Genomic DNA, 26098 nt, shown 5'->3' with positions numbered 1-26098 from the left:
AAATATTGTAGTAAGAGTCAGAGTTCCCATGTACCATGCCAAGCCAGCAATGGCAACAAGAAACACAACAGATGACACTTCACTGTTACATTACTGCAGCTTCTAGATGTTCCAGCTTGTAACTGGGAGTTGCACCAACTGTGAGAGATAGGCTTCCTAAGGGCTTAGAAACAAAACAAACAAGAGTGAGGGATTAGGAGGCCAGGCTCCTCCTCACCAATGTAACAGCTGAAAATGGAGTCCTGGAGAGGCTGACCCGCTCTTTACCACCCAGGCAATCTGGTAGCAGAGCAAGACTCTGAAACAAAGTTTTCCCAGTTCACAAACACTTTGATCAAGAAGACAAATAACTCCTGAATGAGAACTCTTATAATTGCATTAAAATTAGACAGGAGAATGCACTCAGGGGGTCTACAAGCTTTTGAGAACTTCCTGTGCTCCCTGTGCTGCCCTTCATCATCTCCTTGGGTTTAAACATTTCTTTGTTTTGGTTTTGGGGGAGGAGGTGTTTTCTGTTTTGTTGCTTTGGGGTTCTTCATTTTTTTTTCCTTTTATTATTATTATTTTACTCTTCCATTAACTATCTGAGGTGTAGCACCCTCAAAGTTCCCTGGTAAATTAAATAATTGTCTTCAGTTTTATTTCCTTATTGAAAAAAAGAAAAAGGGTATGGCTCTTGCAGCGCTTGCATGAATCCTCCGACATCCCAGTGAGATTTCCCTCCCCTCCCCACCCCCCCAAAAATGTCTTTTTAAGGCAAGTGCCTTCCAGCCTTTCAGAACAGTTCCAGAGTATAAAGAAAACCACATGAGATCTTTTCTTTTGTTAAAGTAAGACACAAAGGGGAAAAAAAAAAAGGTCTGAGAGGTACATTTACTAAAATATAAGAGTTCTTAAAGCTACACTTTAATTAGATATCTTTCATCTAATTAATCATACTTGCAAATAAACAGCCCAATCAAAACACCAGAACATCAGATTGTACAAAGAGAGTAATTTTCTTTTTTCCTTTTAAGGGAGGAAAAATTCAGTTCACTCACTTTTGCCACTGGGATTTTATCATCAGGTCTGGCTGTATGGTTTTCAGCATAGAGAGGACCTTAAATTCTCTTAAAATGAGCAGTGTGTATATTCTGAAGTAGACAGATAGGAAATGAGGGGGGAGATAGCAGCAGTGACACAAAGACATTTCAGTTCTCTATCAAAGAAAAAGTACAAAGGGGGAATTGCTTTGTAAGTCACTTCTAAGCAAATGGAAAGTGAGCAAGTACTGAGCAGTGCGCAGCACTTCAACTGATGCAACTCCTGCTCTGTGACTCACCAACCAGAGGCTGCTGAACTGAGAGACGCAAGAAGTTACAAGCAGGAAACTGTCTAAGAAGTTAACAATTTTATGCTGGTGGAGTCGGCCTGCCTGAAAGGGAGGGCAGGCTGGGGAGGAGCACCCTGGCAGGTAGCCTGAAAGCTCAAACCAGGAACTGCTGTGGAACAAAGAGTGGAGCTAGATGTGAAAGGACAACAGGAAGCCCAGTTCACTGAGAGCTGTACTTAAAAGATCAGCTGATCTAACACTAAGGCTTTAATTCCACTGCTATCCAGTTTGTTTTCAGTTCCATTCCTCCATTTTCTGCCCCAATCAAACAGTCCAACAAGTTTATACTTGGACGTGCTGAAGTATGTCCAGAGAAGGGCCACGAGGATGATCAGAGGGCTGAAGTACCTCTCCTGTGAGGACAGACTGAAGGAGTTGGGGCACTTCAGTCTGGAGAAGAGAAGGTTCCAAGGTGACCTAACTGTGGCCTTCCAGTATCTGAAGGGGGCCTACAAGAAGGCTGGGGAGGGACTTCTCAGGATATCAGGTAGTGATAGGACTAGGGGGAATGGAATGAAGCTGGAGGTGGGGAGATTCAGGCTGGATGTGAGGAGGAAGCTCTTCACCATGAGAGTGGTGAAGCCCTGGAATGGGTTGTTCAGGGAGGTGGTTGGGGGGATGTCCCTGGAGATGTTTAAGACCAGGCTGGATGAGGCTCTGGCCAGCCTGATCCAATGTGGGGTATCCCTGCCAATGGCAGGGGGGTTGGAACTAGATGATCCTTGTGGTCCCTTCCAACCCTGCCTGATACTATGATACTCAAACTAGCACCAAGAGCAGCATGGGAAACCCTGGCTCATAGAATCTAAATGACCAAGGCAAAACCAATTCTGTCTTCCTCAGTTCTCATGAAGTGATAACTGCACCTGCATACTAGTGCAATAAGAGGATAACAGCTGATGTTCAATTTAAGTTTCAACACTTCATTACATCATTAGTAACATCTCTGCCTCTTAAATCAGGTGCTTATTTAGCCTGTGCTACTTCAAATGCCAGTAAAACTTGCGCTTCAAAACATTTACTATCAAATAGTTATGTAGCATAATGGCAGGATGACAACAAATATCCAGAAATTAGTTTAAAAAAAAGCTAGAAAACATCCACTCCAAGAAACTTGCAGGGGCATTTCTACAGAGCACAGGGTCAGCTTTAAGCAGCCACACCCAGTGTGGGGTATGCTATAACAGCATAGAACTCTGCAGCAGTGTGATGCAACTGCAGGCATTGTGGAAGTTGGGACCTGGTTGTCAACTGTATCTTCACAATAGTCCTGTGAGTCAAGGAATTGGGGTTGAGTTGATTTTATAAGTTGAGAAATTGGGTAAGAAGAGGTGCCCCTTGACTTACCTCCATCAGGTGGAAACCCATGGCAGAGGAAGACCCTGGACATAAGTCCTTTGAGCACTTCAATAGGATCTATGCATTTGGCTCTGCCTTCTGCCAGATGACCAAGCACACACCTCCTTCCCCACCCTCTCCCCAAATACTCCACTCTGTTGGTTCTCCATGTGAAAAAGACAAGTGAACAGAATAACAATCAAGTGTTTCCATGTTAATAAACCAGTCTGAATATTGGGAAAAGCAATAGGGAGGAGATAATTCCCAGCTAATTTGGGCAAGGACTGGTACTGTAATGCTCGAGTTCAATTTGCTAAACATCTTAGACTTGACTCCAAGATATGACAAAACATACAAAAAGTTAGAAGGGATTTCTAAGGAAGAAGTTACTTCCCATTTGCAGGCACAGTTAAATCCATTTAAATCTTATGAAAGAAATTGTGTATATGTGAGGAAGACAGTGGAGTCCTGCAGCTAAGCAATAATCAAAATTAAGGCTTGCTAGAAGACCCCAAATGTTACTGTCACTGTTTTAACTGTGTTCCTCTTGGACACGGAGTTTGCCAAGTAATCTGAGCTGCAGACACACATTATAGAAGGGTAAGAGCACAGCTGTTTTGAAGACAATGATTAAGGCAATTTTTAAGTTCTAACAGTAACTGAGGTGAGAAGGTTAAAGTGCCAAGAAGAAAGAAACTTTTCTTACCTCCAAAATTATAAAAGGCATCTCTCTCTTTTGTTAGAACCACTATCCCAACAATATCCACCTGTCTCACTGGATGTCCATTATAAAAGAATATCCCTAGACACAGAAAAAGCTTGGTTAAGTCTATTTCTTTCAGCATCCTACCTTACACAGTCACATTTGTCAGTGAAAGACATACTTTCTTGCATATTTAATAAATTTTAAATCATACAGTGCCTATACATGTGAAAAATCCCCTGGATCAGTAAGGGCTGTGAACACTAAAAGGAAGAAGGAACATCTCTGTTTAAGATATGAAAAGCTTTCTTCTGCAGTGTCAGAACCTCATTAACCTTTTGTTTTCTTGCATATTTGGATCTGAAAAACAGTTTCTTTGCTGCAGGCACTAGGATTTTATTTTTAGGTTTTTTTTTTCCATTAGTTTTGTTCTTCATTGTGGTTTGAGTGTTTTTATTGTTATTTGTTTGCTTTGGGGAGGGGGTTGCTTCTTTGTTTTGTTTTGGTTTTGTTCAGGGTTTGTTTGTTTGGTTTTTTCCCTCTCTCTTCCCCCCCTCCCCCCCAATTTCTTCAGGCTTCAGAATAAATAGAACACAATGGAAGCAGTTTGAGATTGTCAGAATGCAGCTGCTCCTGATTAAGGCAGAGCTTCCAAAAGGAAAACAAACATCATTCTATCTTTCATTTCTGAAAGAACAGGAGCCATGGGGCATGAGGGAACAGAAACAACCCTCTTAGATTGTAGGGTACACTATGAGGTCATCACAGAGCACGCTGAAGTTCAGTTTCTGAAGTGACATGTTCTAAAAACATCTCTTCAAAGATATTTTTGGGAATCTATAAAAGTAACTGGAATACCACCACATAAAAACATGTCCAGGAAACAGTGAGGAATCAGAGCCCCGTGCACTTTGACAGCAATGAGACTGCCATATGCTATAATCCGTTGCAAGAGAGTGACAAATGTTGTTAACAAACCCTGATGTAAACATTACACACCAAAGCCTCACAGTTCACTAACAGGAGGATAATAGGGTAATAAACTCCCAGATACAGCCTGGGCAGGCTAATTTTCAGTCAATGTGTTTTCTTTGGTTTTCAAATACCACTGCTTTACTCAAGTATGCCATCTGGGATGTTCAATAACTGTCTTCTGAAAACTAGATAGCTCAAGGGAATCAGAAGGAAACATTTGGCTCCATATGCTGTGGCACGTCTTATTCTTACAAAAGGAAAGAGAAACACTGCACCAAGGGAGTCAGGAAGTGTTCTGTATTTGGGGGAAAAAAAATAAATATAAAACCCAAAATATAAAAATAACTTGTCCTACATAGCCAGCAGCCTTAAATGAGCCTGGAATTAACTTTCTTTACATGAGAAAGACAAAAATCCCCAAAGTCTCAGAAGAAATCATAGGTGACTAGCCAAGCAACTAATAAATAAAAGTTCTACTCAAAAATCCACTGCCATGTTTTGAGGATGCATCTGTCACAGTCATCTTAGAGCCAGCTGTAATAATCATGCAGTCACTGGTCAGGTCTGGTACACAGAATGCTTAGCAGGTCAGTCCACTTTTTTCTCATTCTCTTTACCATGATACCAATAAACACTGCTATAAAACCCCCTTGATGGAGATGCTTCTGGTGAATATAATTACTCACTAAACCTTACAAAATCTCTATAAAAGAAAGTCTGGGTCAGTTCCAAGGTAAGCCTGTGTAGCAGAGAATCGAAGCTCTTGACTGAGCAAGCAACATATTATTATGTTTATTTCTCAGTAATCTGAGTTTTGGCAAATGACAGAGACCAGATAAAACTGGTTCTCTCCATGCCCATAAAGTCACATAGCACTCCACCCTTAATGTCTGAGAAACTACCTGAATTAATTTGAAAGATTAATCTATTTACACTATTAAAAGTTGAAGTTGATGACTTCAAGGTGTAAATTGTTTCTCTTGCCAGCTTATTTGTTCAAATTGTGTTCACACTTAGCAATAAAAATATACTAAACATTTGAAGTTATGTATAAAAACATCCACTCAAGCTCCTAGTAACCCAGTAATATGACACATCTTAAGCTGTCAGCACAACAGGAAGCCACAGCAGCAGTATAGGGGGATACAGATAGACATCTCTCTAGGGCAAGTTCTGGTTGTGTCCTCACCAACATTACTGAGCACTGAGCTGTTAGATAGTGCTTTAATTATTATTATGTCCTTTTATGCTAGTTGTAGCTTTCCTTGCTTGTTGACAAGCTGTCACAATGCAGTGGTGCATGATAACTCTGAGAGCATCTCATTTCCACGACATGATTATGTGTTACAACAGCATTTGACACTCACTCTCATTTCAAGGCCCCTGAGACAACACAATTGCTGGTTTTTATCTGGGAGGTTTTCCAGCTTTCTTGTCACCATTTATAGCAGAAGACTAATTGGTCAGGTTTACTGCTTCCCTGTGTTGTGTTTGGTTTGTTGGGGTCTTCTGGGGGTTGTTTATTGTGGTGTTTGTTTGCTTCCTTGTGGTTGGTTTTTCTTTTGTTGGTTTGGTTTTTTGTGTGGTGTTTTTTGTTAAGGTATTAGTCATTGTGGCATCAAATCCTAATGCTTAAAAATGGAAAGAAAACATTTATTAGGTCATTATGTCCATTTCCTTAGGGCCAGTGCAAGACAGTTTCATACAGTAAATTCCTGGCAATCTATACAGTCAGGATATAAACAATTCCAGTGAAGGGTATCCCACCTTTTTCCGGGGAAGGCTGCTCCCAGTTGTCATTCTAAGGATGTTTTTCCTGACATTCCCTCTGTGGTTTTTTCCAGTCTTCCTAGCTACAACTCTTTGGCTTGCACTTATTCATTCTTAATTACCATTACTTAATGACTGATTTGCAGCCAATCCTATACTTAGCTTCAGCTGGTCTTTAACAAACCCATTAAAGACAGGAAACACTGACAGCAAACATCTATCATCTTTCTTCCCCAAAAGGTACTTTTTGCCTGTGTGTGTTTCTATTATGCAACCATTTGTTGCCAATAAATAAGCTGAAAGGTTGTCTGGTTTGGTTTATACACAGCACCAGGCAGATGAACAAAATTCAGGATGTTTATAAAGAATGAAATTAAATTTCATAGAAAAGTTTTATGTAGAAAACAATACAGGATGAGTTGTGCAAAACGTTAGATACACAAGAAACAGAGAAAGCTTGTGTGCACCAATTTTAAAGGCTGATAACTTGACATGACAGATATCATTTCCTTAGGAACATCTTAGGTAAACACAACAAAAGGCAAAACCAAATAAAAACACAACCTCAAAACAAAAAATAAATCTAAAACCCCTCCAAATAAAACAAGTAGAACCCCCCCACAAAACTGAAACAAATCTTGAAGCAGAAGACAACTCACTTAAGTAAAAAAACCAGGGGGGAAGTGAAAAGGGAAATTCAGGTAATTTAAAAGAAAGAGCAGGATTGTACTTCCTAGGACTGTTCCTACTCTTGTGATGATATTTGGAAACTTAATTTCTTCTGAATATTGTTTTTTTGCATGGGTATGTTTTAATGCTCAAGTCCAAACTACAATCCTATTCTGCTGATAATGAATTGGTTTGGATTTCATTTGAAAACAATTAAAATTGCTCTAATTGAAGCAGAAACAGGTTTTACCAGTTGCATTTGCTACACAAGTACTGCTAAGACTGCACGCTAAAAAGGTCCCCAAGTACTGCTCACTCATTAATGAAGACATCAACAACAGACTGTTGTTTACTTCTTGCAATGGATTTAACACAGAAGTCTCCCATCACATTAGGTAACAAATATATATACTGGGCTTTGCAATTTGTCAAGTCCCTAGGTACACAAAAGTGGTTGTGACAGTTAAAAACACACCATTTCTACAAGAACAGCACCATGGCTGTCCTTGCTGTTAAAGAAAAACAAGAATTACAAAACCTACACCAAATAGCATAAAATTCCACAAGTGTCTTGTCTCTGTGGAATTAAAACAAGCAAACTACAACAACATAAAAAACAACAAACCAAAACTAATCCACCAGACCAAAACCACACACACCACTTCAGCTTTATTGCTTTTCCTCGTTAATTCTAATTTCCTCGGATTCTTCCCTGGCAATCCTGCAACTTGCCAAGTTTCATTTTGGAGTAATGAGCATTTCTACAGCAGAAAACATACTGTAGTCTATTTAAAGTCTTCATACTGTAAGAAGAAATTCAAGGTCAGGCACATATTGCTTTAGACGATATACACGAGGGTGATATTGGCTGAAGACCAGCAGGAAAGAGACTGCAAAGCACACAATTTCCAACAACAGTTAGGTAATAAAAGGTGTGGTATAAGATTCAGCACAGATACTAGAATTTAAAATAAGGAGGTTCATGTGTATGAAGAATGTTGCATATCTGCCATACGTAGGAGTTCAGCACAAGCTCAGAATCTCTATGTGTTTATTAAAATCCATAGGAAAAGGAACACACATACACGCATAGCTGTAACACATGGCTAGAAAGGATCAGCATCCTTGGAATTATCTCTTGTTAGAATTTCACAAGCACTACCATACAGAGGAAACACAATGCTACCTTAATGTAAAACAGGACCTGCATCTATATACAAGCCAATAGAAGAAACTCATTTTGCTTCACATACAACCTGTTGTTGTTAGACTTGTTAAAGACACTAATGTCACTGAGCATGGAAAATTACCAGTGTTTGTGAAGCCCTTGATAAAGAGCACAACACAAATCAAATGTAATTCTGCATGCATCACAATCATTATGTGTCAGTACATACCTGGCACTTGTTTAGATTCTTTCATTTCTAGTATATCTTTAATATAGAGTCTTGCAAACGCAGAAAACACGGGATCCATCCCCCAGTGTAGAGAAGGTGTCTCTTCTTCATGCTTCTTGGATTCAGACTGCATTCAAAACCTGTGAACACAGAGCTTTTAAATTATTTTCTACACAGGTAAAGAGCAGACCACATGTGTTCCAAAAGAATGAAAGACTAGCTTGTGATTTTACACACAACATAGAACCGATGAAGAGACACAGGAATGTTACCTAAAACGTTATCTTTTTGTCACCAAATTAAATAATCCAAGTCACACTACAGATGATTAACTTGAAGTACTGAGATACAACAGTATTTCACCCAGCTCCTTTAAAAAAACCAATATATTTTCAAGGATTTCTCCTCTAAGGACCTAAACCCAAATAATCAAATACAACAGTTATTTAAAAGAGCAGGATAGTGGGATGATAACTGCTTACGTCCTGTATACTTCATTACTTTCCTCCCCTCCATCATTCTTTCCCTTCCACTGATATTCTCCTCATCCTGTGCTTTATTGTGGTGGTGGTGGCTTATTTTACATAAAAAAACCCAACAAAACAGCAAGTCTGTCTTTAATTTGAGCATACAGGCTCCAACTGTAATTGTTACTGTCCCCTTTAACACCTGTTATCTTCTGCCATTACCAGAGTCAATTCTCCTCTTATTACAGAGTTGGTGTCAAAAAAAGCAGCACTCAATTCAGGAATGGTTTTTCTAAAGATCTGGAAGCTGAACATATGTTTTATTAGCTGCTCCTGTATGGATAACTGAATTGTTCCCACAAAGCTTTCCAGGTCACCCTCAAATGGGTGTCAGCCACTTAGAGCTGTAGGGCAAATGTGCAAGTGGACTGATTACAAATAGTGTGTAATAGAGCTAAGATTTGGCAGCTACAGTTTCCTGAAAGGGAGTAGCAGCCTGCTACAGGCTGCCAGTGACCTCTGTAATCTGCAGGAGACACTTCCAGCTACTGATGCAGAGGTAGCATGTCACAAATATCATGATAGCATCTTTTTTTCTTTGAGAAATAGAGCTTAGATTAGGCAGCACTACCATTTTCAAACTTTAATTGGATCAGAAAAAAAAAGAGTAACACAACAGGCTAAAGCACTGCTGATATCTACAATGTGGAAAGAATTGCAGATGCAATTAGATTTCCAATTTTTAAGTAATTTTTATTTTCCTAAAGAACAAAAAACTGGTTATACTTTAACCTTTCTTAGACTGTTCATTTGTTTTGCAAGATGAAGACATGATTTAGTCAGTTTCATCAGAGTCTTCATCTTCCAGTAACAAACTAAATAGTTTTGTTTACACCTGGATTTGTTTCTCCACTCCAGGCAGCTTTTCCCAACCCTCCCCTTTTGCACATGCAAGGTCTACCCAAAAACACCTTGCCATCCTATCCTCACTCAAGCCTTCACATGAAGCATATTTTTTCTGCTGAATTGCAGACACTGCATCAGGAGAAATTTATAAACTAAGCTGTTGAGTGTATGATCTTAATGCAAAGCTGTTATGCCTCCATATGGCAGTTCTATGGCTGCTTGCTATAGTCTATACCAAATTTAGATGATAAACCTTCCCAAGCAATCACGTGGTTTGAACCTGTATTTTATTTAGCATATTTCTTTTCATAACAAAATTAATCTTCCCCATCCCTCTTGTTGCTTTAGCACAAAGCTGCCTGCATTATCCTTATGTTACTGTGCTTTTGTAGTTTCTATTAAAAAAACAGTAGGGAAGAATTCAATAAATAATTTTAGTCCAACAAGTTGTCATGGTGAATTAGAAGAGTTCACACATCAGCTGCTAAACACACACTATAGACAGTGAAGGTTAATGTGAGTTGTAACAAACAGAAGCACTACTCCTCACCTTCACCCTGCTTCCCACCTGCAAAGAGGAACTTTTAATGTACTTTTATTCTTAATGGTGTTACAGCTCCCCCAGCTACTCACTTCCAGAGGTACTTCTTCTGTAACAAGAAACACGGATACAGTCACAGTTTTGCTCTCTATCATCTCTTATGCAAAAGTAATACTCCTTTCAGCACCATGCCCCAAAACTTACTGAGTGGTTACAATGTCTGTCATAGCTCAGCATCCCCTTTTTCTCCCTAGACATATGACACACCAAGCAAAGAAGCCAAAAAGTGAGAACTGAGTTACAAGTGCATGCATTTTGTTTGAATAGCCACTCATGAAATAATAAGCAAAAGTCACACCTGCACATGTGTACACTGAGGAGACATCAATGAACCACCACCATTGGAGGTATCTGTCTTTTGGTATTTCATCAACTATGACAAGTTTGAAATGCCAGAAAAACCAAAAACCAAACCACAACAAAAAACCAAAACCCCACTTCTGGCTTAAGCAAAGCATCTCCCCAGATGCTTCCCTTGTCCTGGGGGGAGAAGCATTTCCACAGTAAAAGCTGCTTCTCTCCATCTCAGAAACAACTGAGAGTTAAATCTCAAGAGCTTCCTTCTATCTCCCAGGCATTGCTACAGCACCTCACTGGAGAAACTGACACCTAACAGAACCACTAGGCTTGGTTAAAAGTCCATTACAGACACACCAAGTTTAATCTCACAATCCAAGTAAAAGTTCCTTGATAAAAAGTAAATCATGCCCTCAGCACTATGAAGGCCTTAAAAGATTTCTTGAAGTGCACGGGGCAAATCTGCTAAAGTAATGAGTTAGACACTCCATCCACACCAGACTGGGACAGCGAAGCCATAATCCAGTCCCTCACTTGCTTTCTGCAGGACATTGCCTTGCCTGTTCATTGTCCCAGCAGTTCATCCAACCACCACACAAAACTGAACCCACTTCTTTCCTCCCTCTCAAGCGGCCACTTGACAGCTACATTTGAACAGTTACCTGTTTGAAGCCCAAAGTTTGTGGCCTGGTGGGAGGAAAAGATATTTGCTGCCTCCTGTACTGCTTCCCTCCACACACTCCTATTACAAGTCCTTTTGTCTTGTGGTATTAAACAGCAGTTGCCTGTTTACTCCTATAGCAAAGGAAGATGTTGAATCAGAGAAGCAACCCTTTCTAAAGTATGTATTTTTCAGTGTTCCCAAGCTTCTTTCAGGCAGACTAGAAAACAATTCTTACATGGCAGGTAAAATTCTTTCAATTTCTCTTTGCTAAATAGAATACCTTGTACTGTCTCAATTTTTTCATAAGCTGTCACAGGAAGCCTCTCAATCCAAGGCAGAATATCCCAGGGGTTAATTAATTAGTGAGTCACCCTGGTGAAAGCAGAATATTCCATTATGCTGGCAGCAGTTTCAGCTCTTAACTGGTACCACTGGTGATATGCTATCAGCAAGGAAGATAACAGCTCTCCTCTAAAATGAAGATCCAAGGGGCAAATAGCAGGCATTGTGGAGACGCACAGCAGTACAATCAATGAGAACACAGACAGTGAACAAAAGACACTTCTGAGCTGATACTACATGGACAAATGTTTAAGGATTAAACTGGCTGTTGCTGAAAGACAGCGATAAGGCTTAGCAATACAAACAACAGAGTCCTGGCTATAGGTCATCCTTTTCTGCATTTTGTTTTAAATGCAGTGTAATGACTTTACAGTTGCTGTAATTCAAGGAATTCAATCCTGCTACAGGAGAGAGAAAAAACAACACAACACAAAAAAAAACCCACAAGAGAAGCATCTGGCCCGCAAGTTTATTAGATATAAGATATCTGCATTATATTTTTACATCTCTACAAAACAACTCTAAAGAAGAGCTATAAAGGCATAATCCAAAACAAATCCAGAGTTAAGTTCTGCTATTTGGACCACTTCTTGGGAAAATCATTCTATTTCAAGGGCAAAAAAGTTTACACAGTAGTTATCTAAATACAAACAAACAAAAAGCCTCTATTTAAGATTCTAGATACTGCTACCCTATTAAAACAAGGCTATCTCTTTCACCTACTGCTATCAATGTTGGCTTTCCCAACTAGCGAGTATTAAACCAAGTGTATGATCCTCAGAGCTACCTTGTGAGCTCAAAGTGATATTCTAAAAAGGACAGAAGAGAAACCAAGGAAAACTGGCAGCCATCCCAACAATCCCACCACCCAAAATCAAGCCTGTTTTCTTTCTTCCCTCGGAAGCATCCTGGTAGCCTTGTTACAGATGAGTGATTTGCTCAACAAACAGCCCTGGCTAATAAGTTGGTTCCTATTCCTGTGTTCATCAAGTACCTTTTTCAAAAATAAAATTAAGAATTGGTGGTTGGCCTTGTCTTGTAATCCCAGTGAAATGGAAACCTCAAAGAGGACTATCTGTTTTAATGTTTCTTGCTATCTTTTCTCCTTATATGCTTAACAATCACAGCTCTTGGAGAAAATGGCCTTAGTTTGAGATAAATCATTTGGAGCCCTACAAAAGTTATCTTGCCAGTAGCTACTTCCCTTAATGGGAAGGTCTTGAGTTCAAGCCTGCAGTGGGCAGTAGTGCCCTCCCTACCCTAGTCATGAGGTCTGTGGTGACAGGTTGGACTCGATCTTTGAGGTCCCTTCCAACCTTAGGAATACTGAATACTTGCAACTACTTTGCAACTGCTGGCAGATCACTGCTCAAGATAGTTGTGAATCAGCAGAAGAGAATATTTACCCACCAGTACAGGCAGCTTAAACATCCCACCAGGCATTCACTCTTCTCCAAAGATTGCCACCCCTATACTAGCACTGATGATTTACACAGGAAGCAGCTCTTAAGCTGTTAGAGCTGCCAACCCCGTGTATTAAAGTCACCATTGGTTTACTTGAACAAATGACAGTAAACTGTGGTCATTAAAGAATTGCTTCATGGGTAAGACATCCCTGCCACAGAGAAAACAACTTGTGGAATGAGGAGCAGAGACAACAGCTGGGTTTTATAACAACTCTGTCATCTGAATTGAACTCATTTGTGTTTGAGTCAACACTCTATGTGACAAATGAGTATTACTCAATTCTTCATGATCAGCAGAGGCAACTCCAGCATGACACTGTTAAATTCACCATGTTTCAATAAACTTTTTTAATTATCTGAGACCACATACATAATTTTAAATGAAAACCAAACAAACCCAGTATTTTGCTATACTATTGATCTTAGTCAGATGAAAAGTAAAGCCTTTGACTACAGATACTACGAGAAAAGTTACTTTTGGAATCTTCATTCCCTTATGTATTGTTCAAAAGGTGATGGAGAAGAAAGTTTTCAACACCAGTTCTAAGGCAAAAAAACCCTAACAATATACAACACTGAAAGACAAAAAAGTCCCTGAAAAAAAGGTGTACTCATATCAACACTACAGCTGTTAGAAAATTAACAGTAAGATATGGTCAGTTTGGATCCACTTCTTACCTGGTGATTCTATTAAAAAAAACAAAACAACACACCAACAACAAAATCAAAGTAGGGTAAGCACTTTCAGTTTTTCATAATACACTACCTTCTGCTGATGCTCAAGTGAAGTCCTTTAAGTTTAGATGCTCCACCCTGCAACAAATGTCAATAAGGGTTCTGTAGGTCTTACACACAAAACAGTACAATTACAACTAGAAAATAAAAGGAAGGTTTCAAATCTAAGGGCTAGAACTCCTCTAACTGTAAAGGTTATCAATTCTTTAAATCTTAAATGTCATGTGTCTTTTAATTACATTATATTAGATTGCAATACCCTTCTGCAGCAAGACAAGATGGTGCAAAACAAAAGACATCCCCCTACACACCTCCCCATCCCAACGTTAGTATGATAGTATCAGTCAGGGTTGGAAGGGACCACAAGGATCATCTAGTTCCAACCCCCCTGCCATGGGCAGGGACACCCCACACTAGATCAGGCTGGCCAGAGCCTCATCCAGCCTGCTCTTAAACACCTCCAGGGATGGCACCCCAACCACCTCCCCGGACAACCCATTCCAGGGCTTCACCACTCTCATAGTGAAGAGCTTCCTCCTCACATCCAGCCTGAATCTCCCCACCTCCAGCTTCATTCCATGTTTAGCCAGTAAGGAGCGTACCATCAATACAGAAGGGTATTCTCTGTAATGCCTATAATAATCAGGCTAGAGACAGGTGCAAAAAAGGTCTTGTTTTATTAATAAACTGGCAGCACTCCTGCATAGTATTTTTAAAGTGGAGTTAATGTCTCCATGTCCTAACTTCCAATGCATTCTTTTTCCCCCTCCATACCACTGCCTAGAAATCCTTCCAAATAGGAGTATGTGGCTGCAGAAGACCACACATACTGGACCCTCCAACATCAACAGTCTTGGAAGGAAGTGGGACAAAGCTTGCAGTTCTAGATTGCCAGTTTTGGCATTGGAATTTTGTTTATGTGCAAGCTAAACCTTGTAACAAGGTTTTGGCACCCAATTTTCCGAAACTATGGTTCTAGAAAACTAACAAGAATGCAATAAACAGAAGTAGCTCCTTCTGATCCTTGTCCTATGCATTAGTCATATTTTCCTACATATAAAAGAAATCACTCAACAGACCCATGAACTAGGTCTATGCTTGTCATTGACAGCTGTATGCTGTCATAAATAAAGAAGTAGTAGCCATGACCAATTAGAAAGATTCACTTGCTCTTTGTATTTTAAAGCTATTAAAAAATCATGCTGAAGCACCTTCTTCAACTAATTCTGCAGCCTGTCTCGAGTGAGGGCAGGAGGACATCTATGAGGATGATTAATTCTCTCAGAAAGCTCTTAATTACCCACAGCGCTGCAAGAACGAGCTGAGCTGCTGAAAAGGCATTCTTTCACTGGGAGAGAAGGTTTTCAGCTATTAGCCTTTATTAAAAGCAAAGCTAAAAATAAATTACTTCTTGTAAACAGTTAAGTTTTTTGTTCTTAATAACAGCACTATGGGAGCTTTTGTAGCGAGAGGATTCCAAACAGGCTCTTGGTAAAGGAAAGTTTTTTGGATTGGTGGGATTTTTTTGTTTGTTTGGTTTGGTTGGTTTTGTTTGTTTGTTGGGGGGAGGGGCTGGGGTTTTGTTGGGCTGGTTTTGACAGGTATGTGTCATTTACTGATCCAACAAAAAGAGTATTAACTCATTCAAATTAACAGAACAGAACCTAATTCACTCCATCTTTAAGCTTATTTTCTTTGGTAAGGCAGAGTAAAACAGATTCAGTGACACTTCTTGAATGAACATTTTCAGATTTGAGAAATTTGGGTAGAAATTGCAAGCACTACTTAATCTTTCCCTTGCTATTAGGCTTGTAACTCCATGACAAGGTTGACTCGATTTATAGAGGTAAGTTTGACCACCCATTTCCTTCCCTGTCCTTTGAATTAGTGTATTAGCATCTGGGGTAAATTAAGACAGCCTCTGGAACAAGATCACAATTTATATGAGCATTCATAGCACAAGAGAGCACTCCACTACAACCAGAGACTTCCAAAAATTAACCCACCACTTCATCTAAGTAGTTTTCAATATATTCCCAGCACACAACACAGAACTAGATTATTACAGACCTGCTTGAAGTTTTGCAATCAATTAAGGATTTTTTTTGCTGTACAACTTTGCTTTCAACTACACTGGAGCACTCTGAGGCCAAGCTTAGAATACGGTGTCCAAACGACACTGTTGTTGGTATCTACAAAAGAATTCAAATCAGAGCATTTTTGATGTCTCACATCCATCTAGGAACATCATCCATTTTATGGGCATGACTAAGAGACTGTGATTACTCATCTGGAGCTCTTTTGGAAGACTGAGATCTAACTGTTAATCTTCTTAGAAAGATTAATACAGGTAGCTTGACACTGATCTCTCTTTCTAAGCCAGCTGCATTTGTTCATTGTTTTCCCCCTACAGAGCCATAAACATAAAACCACATTAAATTTTACAACATATTTCTGAGGCACAAAGTTTACTATGAGATTTACACAACAGCTTACATAAACTAGGTAAAAAGAACATTACACATACAGAAATTATTTTAAACATGCTTGTAATATCACAGTATCACAAAGGTTGGAAGAGACCTCGAGGATCATCAAGTCCAACCTGTCACCACAGACCTCATATAATGTTTTTCAATGAAAAACTATGCTGTTTTCACAGTCAAATCAGTTTATAAAGTCTAGCTTTGCATTAATACACAGTTGACATCTCATCTTCTAAATATAATTTCTCTTTGCAAGTAAACATCTGATAGAATAGAATAAACCAGGTTGGAAGAGACCTTCCAGATCATCGCGTCCAACCTATCATCCAACACCACCTAATCAACTAACCCATGTAACCAAGCACCCTGTCAAGTCTCCTCCTGAACACCTCCAGTGACAGCGACTCCACCACCTCTCCAGGCAGCCCATTCCAATGGGCAATCACTCTCTCTGTGTAAGACTTCCTCCTGACCTCCAGTCTGAACTTCCCCTGGCGCAGCCTGAGACTGTGTCCTCTTGTTCTGGTGCTGGCTGCCTGGGAGAAGAGACCAACCTCTGCCTGTCTACAACCCCCCTTCAGGTAGTTGTAGAGAGCAATAAGGTCACCCCTGAGTCTCCTCCTCTCCAGGCTAAGCAGCCCCAGCTCCCTCAATCTCTCCTCATAGGGCTTGTGTTCCAAGCCCCTCACCAACTTCGTTGCCCTTCTCTGGACTCTCTCCAATAGTATCCCACTACAATGTCTCTCTTTGGGATATTAGTAAGGAAAGTAATTTTCAGTGCTACCTTGTTGTCAGGTGGTCCTTTTGTGCTTTTGTGTGAAACTTTCCCTACTTTTCTGTATGGTATATTTGTAATAGTTGTAGAAGGCATAACAAACTTCCTGCTTATGCTTACCACATAATCAGGACTGGGTTTGCCAGCTAGTTGGCCAGCTCTAACAAACAGATTTTAAAATAATTGATTTCCATATTACAGAACAAGTTAGTCAGTTCAAAAACTCCAGAACTGATCAGGATCACAAGAGAACACAAAGTCCATTCCAGGAAAAAAAAGCCAAAAGGTTCCTGGGAAACAGTGGAAGAAATTCAGGATTCACAGAAAGAAAAGCAGCAATACATGTAGGGTATTTGTTCAGGTACTTTTTTGAGCCCATATTGACTGAAAGCAATACTAAGATGCAAAGCTATCTTTATCCCTTAATAAATTTCTAATCCTAGCTGCTATGTGAGCTAAGGCAAATTCGAAAGCTACAAACAAAAAGAGCAAATCAGCTCGTGACTGCTGTGCAAGAGGAAAAAGTCTAATTACCATCTGGAGGAAAGACAAACATGGCGAAGCATTTGCAATACATGCTTTCATGTGACTTAACTAAAGCTTCTAATAGCCATCAGATGGAAGAGGCTCTGCAAGTTTTAAATACTTTGCCTGATGTTCATGTGCAGTTTTGGACAATTAGATTGTTTTAAAGGAAATACATTCTCAAATGATTACAACTGCTAGAAAGAACACAGCATTTTGGCTGAGTAGTATTTTAAACTTTAAAAAAACAATCTATGTTCTAAATGGACTGATTCATGTGTAGTTCTCTTGAAGATTGTTATAGTCATCAAGACATGGAAGGAAAGAATGTTTATTAGGCTAATTCATAGTATCAGTCAGGGTTGGAAGGGACCACAAGGATCATTTAGTTCCAACCCCCCTGCCATGGGCAGGGACACCCCACACTAGATCAGGCTGGACAGAGCCTCATCCAGCCTGGGCTTAAACACCTCCAGGGACGGGGCCTCGACCACCTCCCTGGACAACCCATTCCAGGGCTTCACCACTCACATGGGGAAGAACTTCCTCCTCACATCCAGCCTGAATCTCCCCACCTCCAGCTTCATTCCATTCCCCCTAGTCCTATCACTACCTGATATCCTGAGAAGTCCCTCCCCAGCCTTCTTGTAGGCCCCCTTCAGATACTGGAAGGCCATAATTAGGTCTCGGAGCCTTCTCTTCTGCAGACTGAACAGCCCCAACTCCTTCAGTCTGTCCTCATAGGAGAAGTGCTCCAGCCCTCTGATCATCCTCATGGCCCTTCTCTGTATTTTAAAAAGGCAGCTACCCACCAATGCAGCACAGTGTTCTAACATTACCCAAAAATTACTATAAAAGGAGTTTTTGAGTTAAACACAAACTGCATCCAGCCTTCTTGAAAAACTTTATTATGAAAGAGTACATGAAATTTTGAACTGCATTAGTCTGTTAATCAATAACAAGATCCAGCTATCCAAGTTTCAAGTTGTTGACACTTCCCATTAAACCTGAGGTCTGCTTCTTGGTCTAAGTGAAAAAAGCACAACTTACCCCTCTAATTATACTGTTATTTCCAAGTATCAGTCTTGAAGGTGGTTTTCTTGCACATCTGCTAGAACGAGTAAAAGAAACACGTTAATTTTTTGCAATAACTTCAATTGAGTTAACACATTAAAGCTTGAACAAGCCTTTGATCCAATATGTTTTCAAGAAATGTTCCTGTACTCTTTGCAATCCCTATTCAAGGTTTCTATCCTATACTACTGGGTTTTCTTCTGACACCCGATTTCAAGTAACACCTGTTCAATAAAACATCACCAGTTTACTTGGAAACATCCAGGTAATGCGGTAACTGTTATACTAGCTCTACCATCATTTACAGAGGTGTTGACTGCTATCAAGAGAACTGCACTCCAATCATTCTGCTGGCAGTGGTATCTTCAGCAGGGTATCTTCCAGGTTGGAAGAACCACCCCTATCACACGTTTCCAGGACAGCTCCCTCACAGTTAAATACTGTGTGATAAGCATCTAAAATACAAAAGAGTGAATTGTCCTCTGAAGGTGCCTTTCCCCACTGACTACAGAAAGAACTAGGCCAATTTAGACTAAACAGACTTTTCTGAAGCCAAAATTAGACCAATCCTATTCCTAAACATTTTAACACCTTTTTTTTTTTTACTGCAAGCAGAGAGTAAAATCCTCATATGCTGAATCTTCCAACTGTTACAAGTTTCTATGGCAATTCTTAGATTAACTAGACCTACAGTAATGCATGTCATATAAAGTCTAGTTTCCAGGTTATTAACAGGATTCTGAGCACTGATTCTGGCTAATGAGCTGTGGGCAAGCTCTACTCTGATTCCCCCTCCCTCACCACCCCACCACCCCCCATTTGTGTGATAAATTACTAAACTGTTCCTGTTACTCATATCAGAAAGGCTCACAAAGTGCTGAGTACAAAACAGGGCCTCATTTCTGTTCCTTTAAAGGCCGCTTTAAATTTCAAATGCAAAACAAATACAAGTCCCTAAGCTATATATCTATTGACACTAGATTTGATAGAGAGGCTTTAAGAGTACTATACAATACCATCTCCTTCTCAAAAATTCCAATAAATGGGCAACATGACTTGCAAGAAAACATACAGCCTTTTAGACTATGTTTTTACACCCTGATGAAATTTTTTAGCCCTCTTCTGCATTTCCTTCTTCACCTTCTCATAAACATGAGTTATTAACTAATGAAGCTCCTCTATACTTGGTATTAGCACACAGGAGCCAGGTGCAGCATAAGTAGTGGAGTGGTCTCAGGAAAAGGACAAAAAGTTAAAAACTTGGCATGTACACAAAGAAGATGGAAATAGCATAGAGGGAAGAAAATAAGTACGTTCTAGGTCAAAACACTATATTGAAAGAGACTGAAAATACCATGGTATTTAAAACCAAGTTGACGTGCTCCTCTGAGAAAGCAACACATTCAGAAGAACAGGAAAAGTAAATGAGAAACAGGAGAGGGGAGAAAAAAAGTCAAGTGTGAGAGTCACCAAAAATGTCTCCAAAAAAAGTTAGTAAAGCTATGGCAAAGTGTCAGAACTTAATCCCATAAACCTTTAAACTCCAAAGAAAAATGAGTCAACTCCAGAGGAAAGGAAGGCAGTGTGTCCAACCTCTGCATCTGAAGTTATTTCCAAAAGCGAGAGGTGAAATACCTTACATGCAAAAAGGAGGTTAAAAAGGAAGGTAGTGGGTTAACTAGAACAATCTCGATGTTGCAGTGGTGCTTAGAACTGAAATAAGTCCAATACAGCAGAAAACATTAACTTTATGAGCATAAATGGCAGTTTATGGGAAAACACTACCATATAATTGGAAGGAATCCATGAAAAGATGGCATATATCACATAAAGAAAACAAAGGGGACAGCCTCAAGTGCCAAAGGTGACAGACAGATTAAGACGGACGAAAAAAGAATTATGCCTCAGATTTAACCATGAACAAGCTACCTGTGACCTTACAGCAGTTCAATGAACTCAGACATCAGAAAGAAGATTGGAGGAGATCAGTGAAAGGGTGGGTGGACAGAAACTCAAGACAATATAAAAATATATCTTTACGTATTTTGAAAGACCTGAAGAGAAGCAGTAGGATTGCAGTGAAAGGGTAATATATGCTGTGAAAAACACCATTTCTGATTGAATTTCTGAAGTAAGTGGTTACTTTCAATGATGAGAAGCTAAACCAAAAGAGGTCAAATGAAACAAGCAGAATTTAAAGAGAGAGTTACGAAGAGGAGCAAATGTAAGTGAAGCCAGCGGGAAGAGATGATGATATTAAGCAGTAGAAAGCATAACAAGAATTCTAAACCTCAAAAATGCTATAAAGAGTGCAGAAAAGAGCTACAGGTATTCTTAAGCCAGCATATTTGATGCACAACTAAAGCAACTCTAACTTTACTCTGACTTTTTAAGGAACCTGTGAATTTTCAAAAGCTATAACATTAAAAGTCCTGAAGGAAAAAATTAATATACTTATAATTCACTTTTACCTTTGTCCCTTTACCATCTGCAAACCATCTGCTAAAAACTCCTGCTATCAGGACAAAAAAAACCCAAACAAAACCAAACAAACACAAACCAAACCCAACCCCTAATAAACAAAAAAAGCACCACACAAAACCCAGGGTTGATACAACCTCCACATCAGGAAGTCATGCAAACTGGGAAGGATTTGCTATTAGCACTTAACCTTCACCTTACCGAGCTTATTTTTAGGTTTGACTGGTAAGCTGCAAATCTAGAATGGAAGGCTAAGGAGAAAATTGAGACTGAGACTAAGTTTTCCGGTTTGAGATATAACATTTTTATCTTGAATTACTCGTTAAACAGTAAGCAAACAAAGGAGTTAAAGGCAAATCTTTAGATTAATTGTTCCTTTCTTGTGGCAGCTTTTCATCTTATTATTTTCAACATTATTCAAATTTAAAAGCTTTCCAGAACAAGGAAGTCTAAAGCAACATCTACTAACATAGTCATTGGTAGGATGACACTACTGTCCCTGTTCTATTCTGAGCAAACCAGTCTTAGACATGTTCTACGGAAACTGATATATTACAGAGATGCTGCACATGAAGTGCTTTCTGTCAAAAGTTCATTAATCAATAGCGATGAGAAAGAACCAGGCCATGGTATCCCAGTTTCTAGAGGATTCTAGACTAAAGCAGCAAGCTCAACAACGTTTGTTCACATACAGCTGAAAGAAATTTTCTTTTGCATTTATTGACAGTAATTGTTAACTTTGACACAAACACACACACACCCCCCCTACACACACACACACACTGCCCTATGGCATTAACCCTGAGACTGAAGAAAAGCCAATCCTGACTGGACACAAGGATTTCCTTCTGTGGCTTTGGATTCTTTTTTTTCTCTCTCCATCCTCTACCCATTAGTCAATTGAAATAAACAGATGGAACTCAGTCCCAAAGCACATTTTGTCTAAGAGAAAGCAAGTTGAAAATAAAAAGATTCAATTTTAAAACTAAATGAAAACTATTATTAGAGTCATCTTGGCATCCCAGCATACAAATCAAAGTTATCATAGGGAGGAAAAAAGTGAATTTTAAAAATCAAAATTCCACGAGTAACAAAGTGATTGATAATTAAGATATATCCATGAAAGCTGCAAATTAAGTTAATAGGTACAGCCAGCCAGATCATAGAGGAGAAAACAACTCATTTGGATTGCAGCTGTTTCTTGGCATTACCCTTACACACAAACAGTCTCAGGTTTAACACCTTCCTCAACAGTTTAACATTTTGTGGCCAAGCTGCAAGTACAAAGGAACCACAAAGCTCAATATAATTTCTGAACAATAGATGTTGATTATTGCAAGTCAGGACCAGTCTCAGGCTAGCAAGAGGACTTGACAGGCTCTCTAGAGGATTCATAGAGTAGTACTGCCCTTGAAACAGACGTTACATAGGTTAACAAAATAAACTCATGACACAACATTGCTTTTTGATTCATAAATTGTTTGTGGCAGGGACCAACTCCTTGTTCTATGGCAGGACAGTGCCTAGCACAATGTATAGTTGTATGGTACAAACACTATTAGCACCACAATTTAGTCAATATATGACCCCAACATGATACAGCTTAAAAAAACATTGTTAACACATGATGTAAAGATCCTTTTCAGGCTAACTCTATGTTCTCACTTCCTTCTGAACCACCTTTCTCATCTTTATTATTACAAGTACCTGTACATCGTGCTTCTTGCAAGCAGACTGTAGTAGGTCTTAGTGGTATGATTCCTCAATGTTTCATTATTATTACCAAGTTTACACAAGGACAACCATCCTTAGCAAACTACTGCCATGCTAATAAAATGGTTTGAAGAATGATACACACCAGAGGCTTGTTCATTACAAATGCAGTCCTAACTACAGGCATTCAGGTTCCCGAGGATAAGGCATCACAAGATTTTCACTGGTTATTTGCCTGTCAGACCTCTCTTAGGCCTCACATCGTTGCCTTACCAGCCTTATCCAGGCGGTCAGAACATCTCTGGTTTTCATGTGAATAAATGCCACATATTTGGCAGCATATAAACAATAGATTTTATATATATATATACACATACAACCATACTTCAGGCTGATTTAGGGATCACGTGTGGGAAGAGGCCAGTAGATAAGGAAATTCAAGCCTGTGCACTGATTAAGCCTCACAAGACACCAAACACGTGCAGCAGAGTAACGTCATGCTCTGCTATGCCTGAGCACTGTGACAAACCAGTAGCAAGCCTGGGAGCACTGGCTCACAAACAAGTCCAATATGGTCTTTTTTCCAGAGACACCTTCCTCAAAAATTCCTCTCCCTGTTAAACCCTCCAGGAAGTACCGCCCGCGACATTATATAGCTCCTGGCAGGCAAAGAGGGCTTCATACTTCCCTCAGCTCGCACAATCCGACCTGAGAGCAATGCAGCGGGACAAGGAAATCCACTTGTGCCGAAAAGAACTGAACTACGCAGCCATCCCTAAAAGGAAGCTGTTCTACCTAGGAAACATCACTCCACAGGACTGGAAGAGTCTTCCCTATACGGGATAGTTGAGAGGAAATAAGGAAAGAGCAAGCCGTCCCTAAAAATAAGTGAGCCAAGAGAGGGCAAAGAATACATAACCCCTCCCATTACGCCCATTAGGGGACGAAAGGGAAAAGTCACTTTCTTCTCCCCTCGAGTACACAGCCTACCCCGACGGAAAAAATGGTGGAAAGCAAAACACACACAAAAGGAACCAACCAAGAACAAGACTATCACAAACACCAGCTCCCGCAGCCAAAGGAAAAGGGGAAAGAAGAAGGAAGTGAAACCCCTCTCCATCTTGGGCCAGCCACTAACTTACCCGCCGGGGGCCTCGGCGCGCTCCTATTGGCCCGTGCCGCTGTATCACGTGGGAACGGAAAGCCCCGCCTGTTCCCTCATATCTACCAGCAACTGGCCGTCAGGCGGGCTGGCGGAATGGCGATTACGCATGCGCCGGAGAAGGTGGCGGCCCGGGGTGCGAGGCGGTTCCGGGAGCGCGGGAAGAGGGGCGGAGTCACGGGGCGCGCGCACGCGCCGGCGGCGGGCGGAGAAGGAGGTGCCGTGCCGCCCCGCCCCGCAGGAAACGGTGCCGCCCGGGCCCCGCTCTGCGAGAGGGCGGGGGAGGGATTGTGAGAAGGATCGTGAGGGGGATCGTGAGGGAAGCGTCGTTTTTCTCCGTTCCGCCACCCTGGGACGCCGTCGGGCCCCGCGGCGTGAGGGCACCGGCCGGGAGTTAGGAGTGGGACAGACCCCTTCCTCACACCCGCCCCGTCCATCCGAGGCGAGAGCGCTTTCGGCGGACAGTGGGGTAATCGCTCCCTCCTGCCCGGCGTGAAGCCACTGCCCCCTTTCAACGGGAGCCGGGACCACTTCATCGCCCCTCTTGAGACTGTGTCCTCTGCCCTGTCCGCCGCCGCCGAGCCGTCTGTCCCGAGGAGGGAGCCCGGCACTTGTTGCTGACGCGATGGTCACCGGCCCGGCCGAGTAGACAGGGACCGCCAAACCCGCCGCGGGAAGAGATCGCTGCGGCTGGTGTCGAGGGCCCGGCCCCTCTGGGGCTCCCGGGTGATCTCGGGGTGTTGTTTCCTCTTAACGCGTGGCGGTGACGGACTTGCTTCGGCCCTCGAGGGGATCGCGCTCGCAGGACCGCCCGCCCCGGATGGTCACGGCGCGCTGAGGGGGCATCAACAGACGCCGCCCGCCCCCTCCGTCCTCCTGGTTGTCTCTAGGCTGGTCTCCCTTGGCAGGAAGAAAAATGGCCTTCTTCAACTTTCGTAAGATCTTCAAGCTGGGTGGTGAGAAGAAGAAGAAACAATACGAGCACGTCAAGAGGGATTTGAACCCTGAGGAGTTCTGGGAAATTATAGGAGAGCTGGGAGATGGTGCTTTCGGTAAAGTGTTCAAGGTAAGGGTATGCGGGTGACTCCAATCACTTGTAGTATTTATTGCTCGTAGCTTAAAACAAAGTGACTTGTAGTATTGCTTCTGAGTTCAGCTGTCTAAAGCTCGCCTGTCTGTAAGCTCTGCCACCTTGGGATACCTGTGGTAAGCATCAGGTTTCCAGAGAACTTAGTGAGGTAGGTAAGCGCTGCGCCCACCTGCTGCCCTGCGAGAAGGGACGTATGCGAGATCCTGCGGTGTGTGTTGGAGAGCAGAACGTGTGATCCAGACGCCTCTTGTCCACCGAGGCTCGTGAAACTAAAGATAGAAAAGACTTATTAGGTCATTGTCCCGCCTTCTGCTCCACCCTGTCCGTTGCTGAATCGTTTGCTTCGCCTGTATTTTGTTATTTTGGGCTCGTGTACAGTGTGGCTTCTAACATTACAAAGCCTCTATTTGCTTATATGCGGAGGTCATACTTCTTTTCGGTAAAGTTTCTGTGTGGACTGAAGTTCGTGCAGAGAAAAATTGAGTCGTGTGCCTCGTGCGTAGCTGGTAGGGCCAAGCACACGCCGCATTGAATGGCCATTCGATCTTCTTTCATGTGGAGTTAAATAGTTGTGTTATCTTGGCTTTCTTTATGTGGCAGATTTTCTATGATGGCTCTCCTAACTTCTCTCAGTTGTTTAATCCTTAAATCTTAAGGGTACTGGTGGTACAAGTAGTGTTTTTAAGAGTGCTTATCTGTAGTCTAACAAAGTCGAGTAGAGTGGCATAGATGATAACACTGCTAGTGCTTGACAAGACTAGCTTTCAGAGAAATCTTTTAACTGTTTTTACACTTTATAAAAGGGCACTAATGCCCCTCGTTTGGTTTAGAGATACTTTGGAAAAAAAACATCATGGAGGATAAGCATGAGAGAAATGGGGAACTGACGTGAACTGAGACAGGTTCTTGAAACTACAAAAAATAAAGTATGAAAAAGAATAGCATTTGCAGTCTTTCTTAGAGCTATTTCAGTCAAGCAACAACTATATTTAGAGTGCTGCATTTAAGAGCTTATGAAATCTGGGTGCTCATGAAACCAGTCATAGATTTGGTAGAAATTATTGTCGATTTTATTGTACTGTGGTGTTAC

General features: G+C 41.0%; 2 protein-coding genes across 11 annotated transcripts in view; one reads left to right on the top strand and one right to left on the bottom strand.

The window, feature by feature from the left end:
- The window catches only part of STN1 (STN1 subunit of CST complex), a 42237-nt gene extending 18311 nt beyond the window's left edge, over positions 1-23926 (bottom strand). Inside the window, exons 1-7 of one of the 8 annotated variants that reach the window (XM_068139445.1) lie at positions 23796-23838; positions 18539-18599; positions 15773-15894; positions 13734-13780; positions 11158-11290; positions 8225-8364; positions 3417-3512 (exon numbers count right to left, since the gene is read on the bottom strand). In XM_068139445.1, coding sequence (XP_067995546.1) covers positions 3417-3512; positions 8225-8357 — 229 coding nt within the window. In that variant the 5' untranslated portion in view covers positions 8358-8364; positions 11158-11290; positions 13734-13780; ... (1 more) ...; positions 18539-18599; positions 23796-23838. The other 7 variants (XM_068139444.1, XM_068139441.1, XM_068139440.1 and 4 more) reach the window with 7 other exon arrangements.
- A 164-nt stretch (positions 23927-24090) lies between these two features.
- SLK (STE20 like kinase) overlaps positions 24091-26098 on the top strand; it is a 54400-nt gene continuing 52392 nt past the window's right edge. Inside the window, exon 1 of one of the 3 annotated variants that reach the window (XM_068139437.1) lies at positions 24091-24984. In XM_068139437.1, coding sequence (XP_067995538.1) covers positions 24835-24984 — 150 coding nt within the window. In that variant the 5' untranslated portion in view covers positions 24091-24834. The remainder of the gene's footprint in view (positions 24985-26098) is intronic. The other 2 variants (XM_068139436.1, XM_068139438.1) reach the window with 2 other exon arrangements.

This window comes from Melanerpes formicivorus, unplaced genomic scaffold (genome assembly GCF_026170545.1).
Source record: "Melanerpes formicivorus ecotype bairdi unplaced genomic scaffold, bMelFor1.0.p_v2 SCAF_6, whole genome shotgun sequence".
NCBI classification, from domain to species: Eukaryota; Metazoa; Chordata; class Aves; order Piciformes; family Picidae; genus Melanerpes; species Melanerpes formicivorus.
This window is presented reverse-complemented; position numbering and strand designations above follow the sequence as displayed.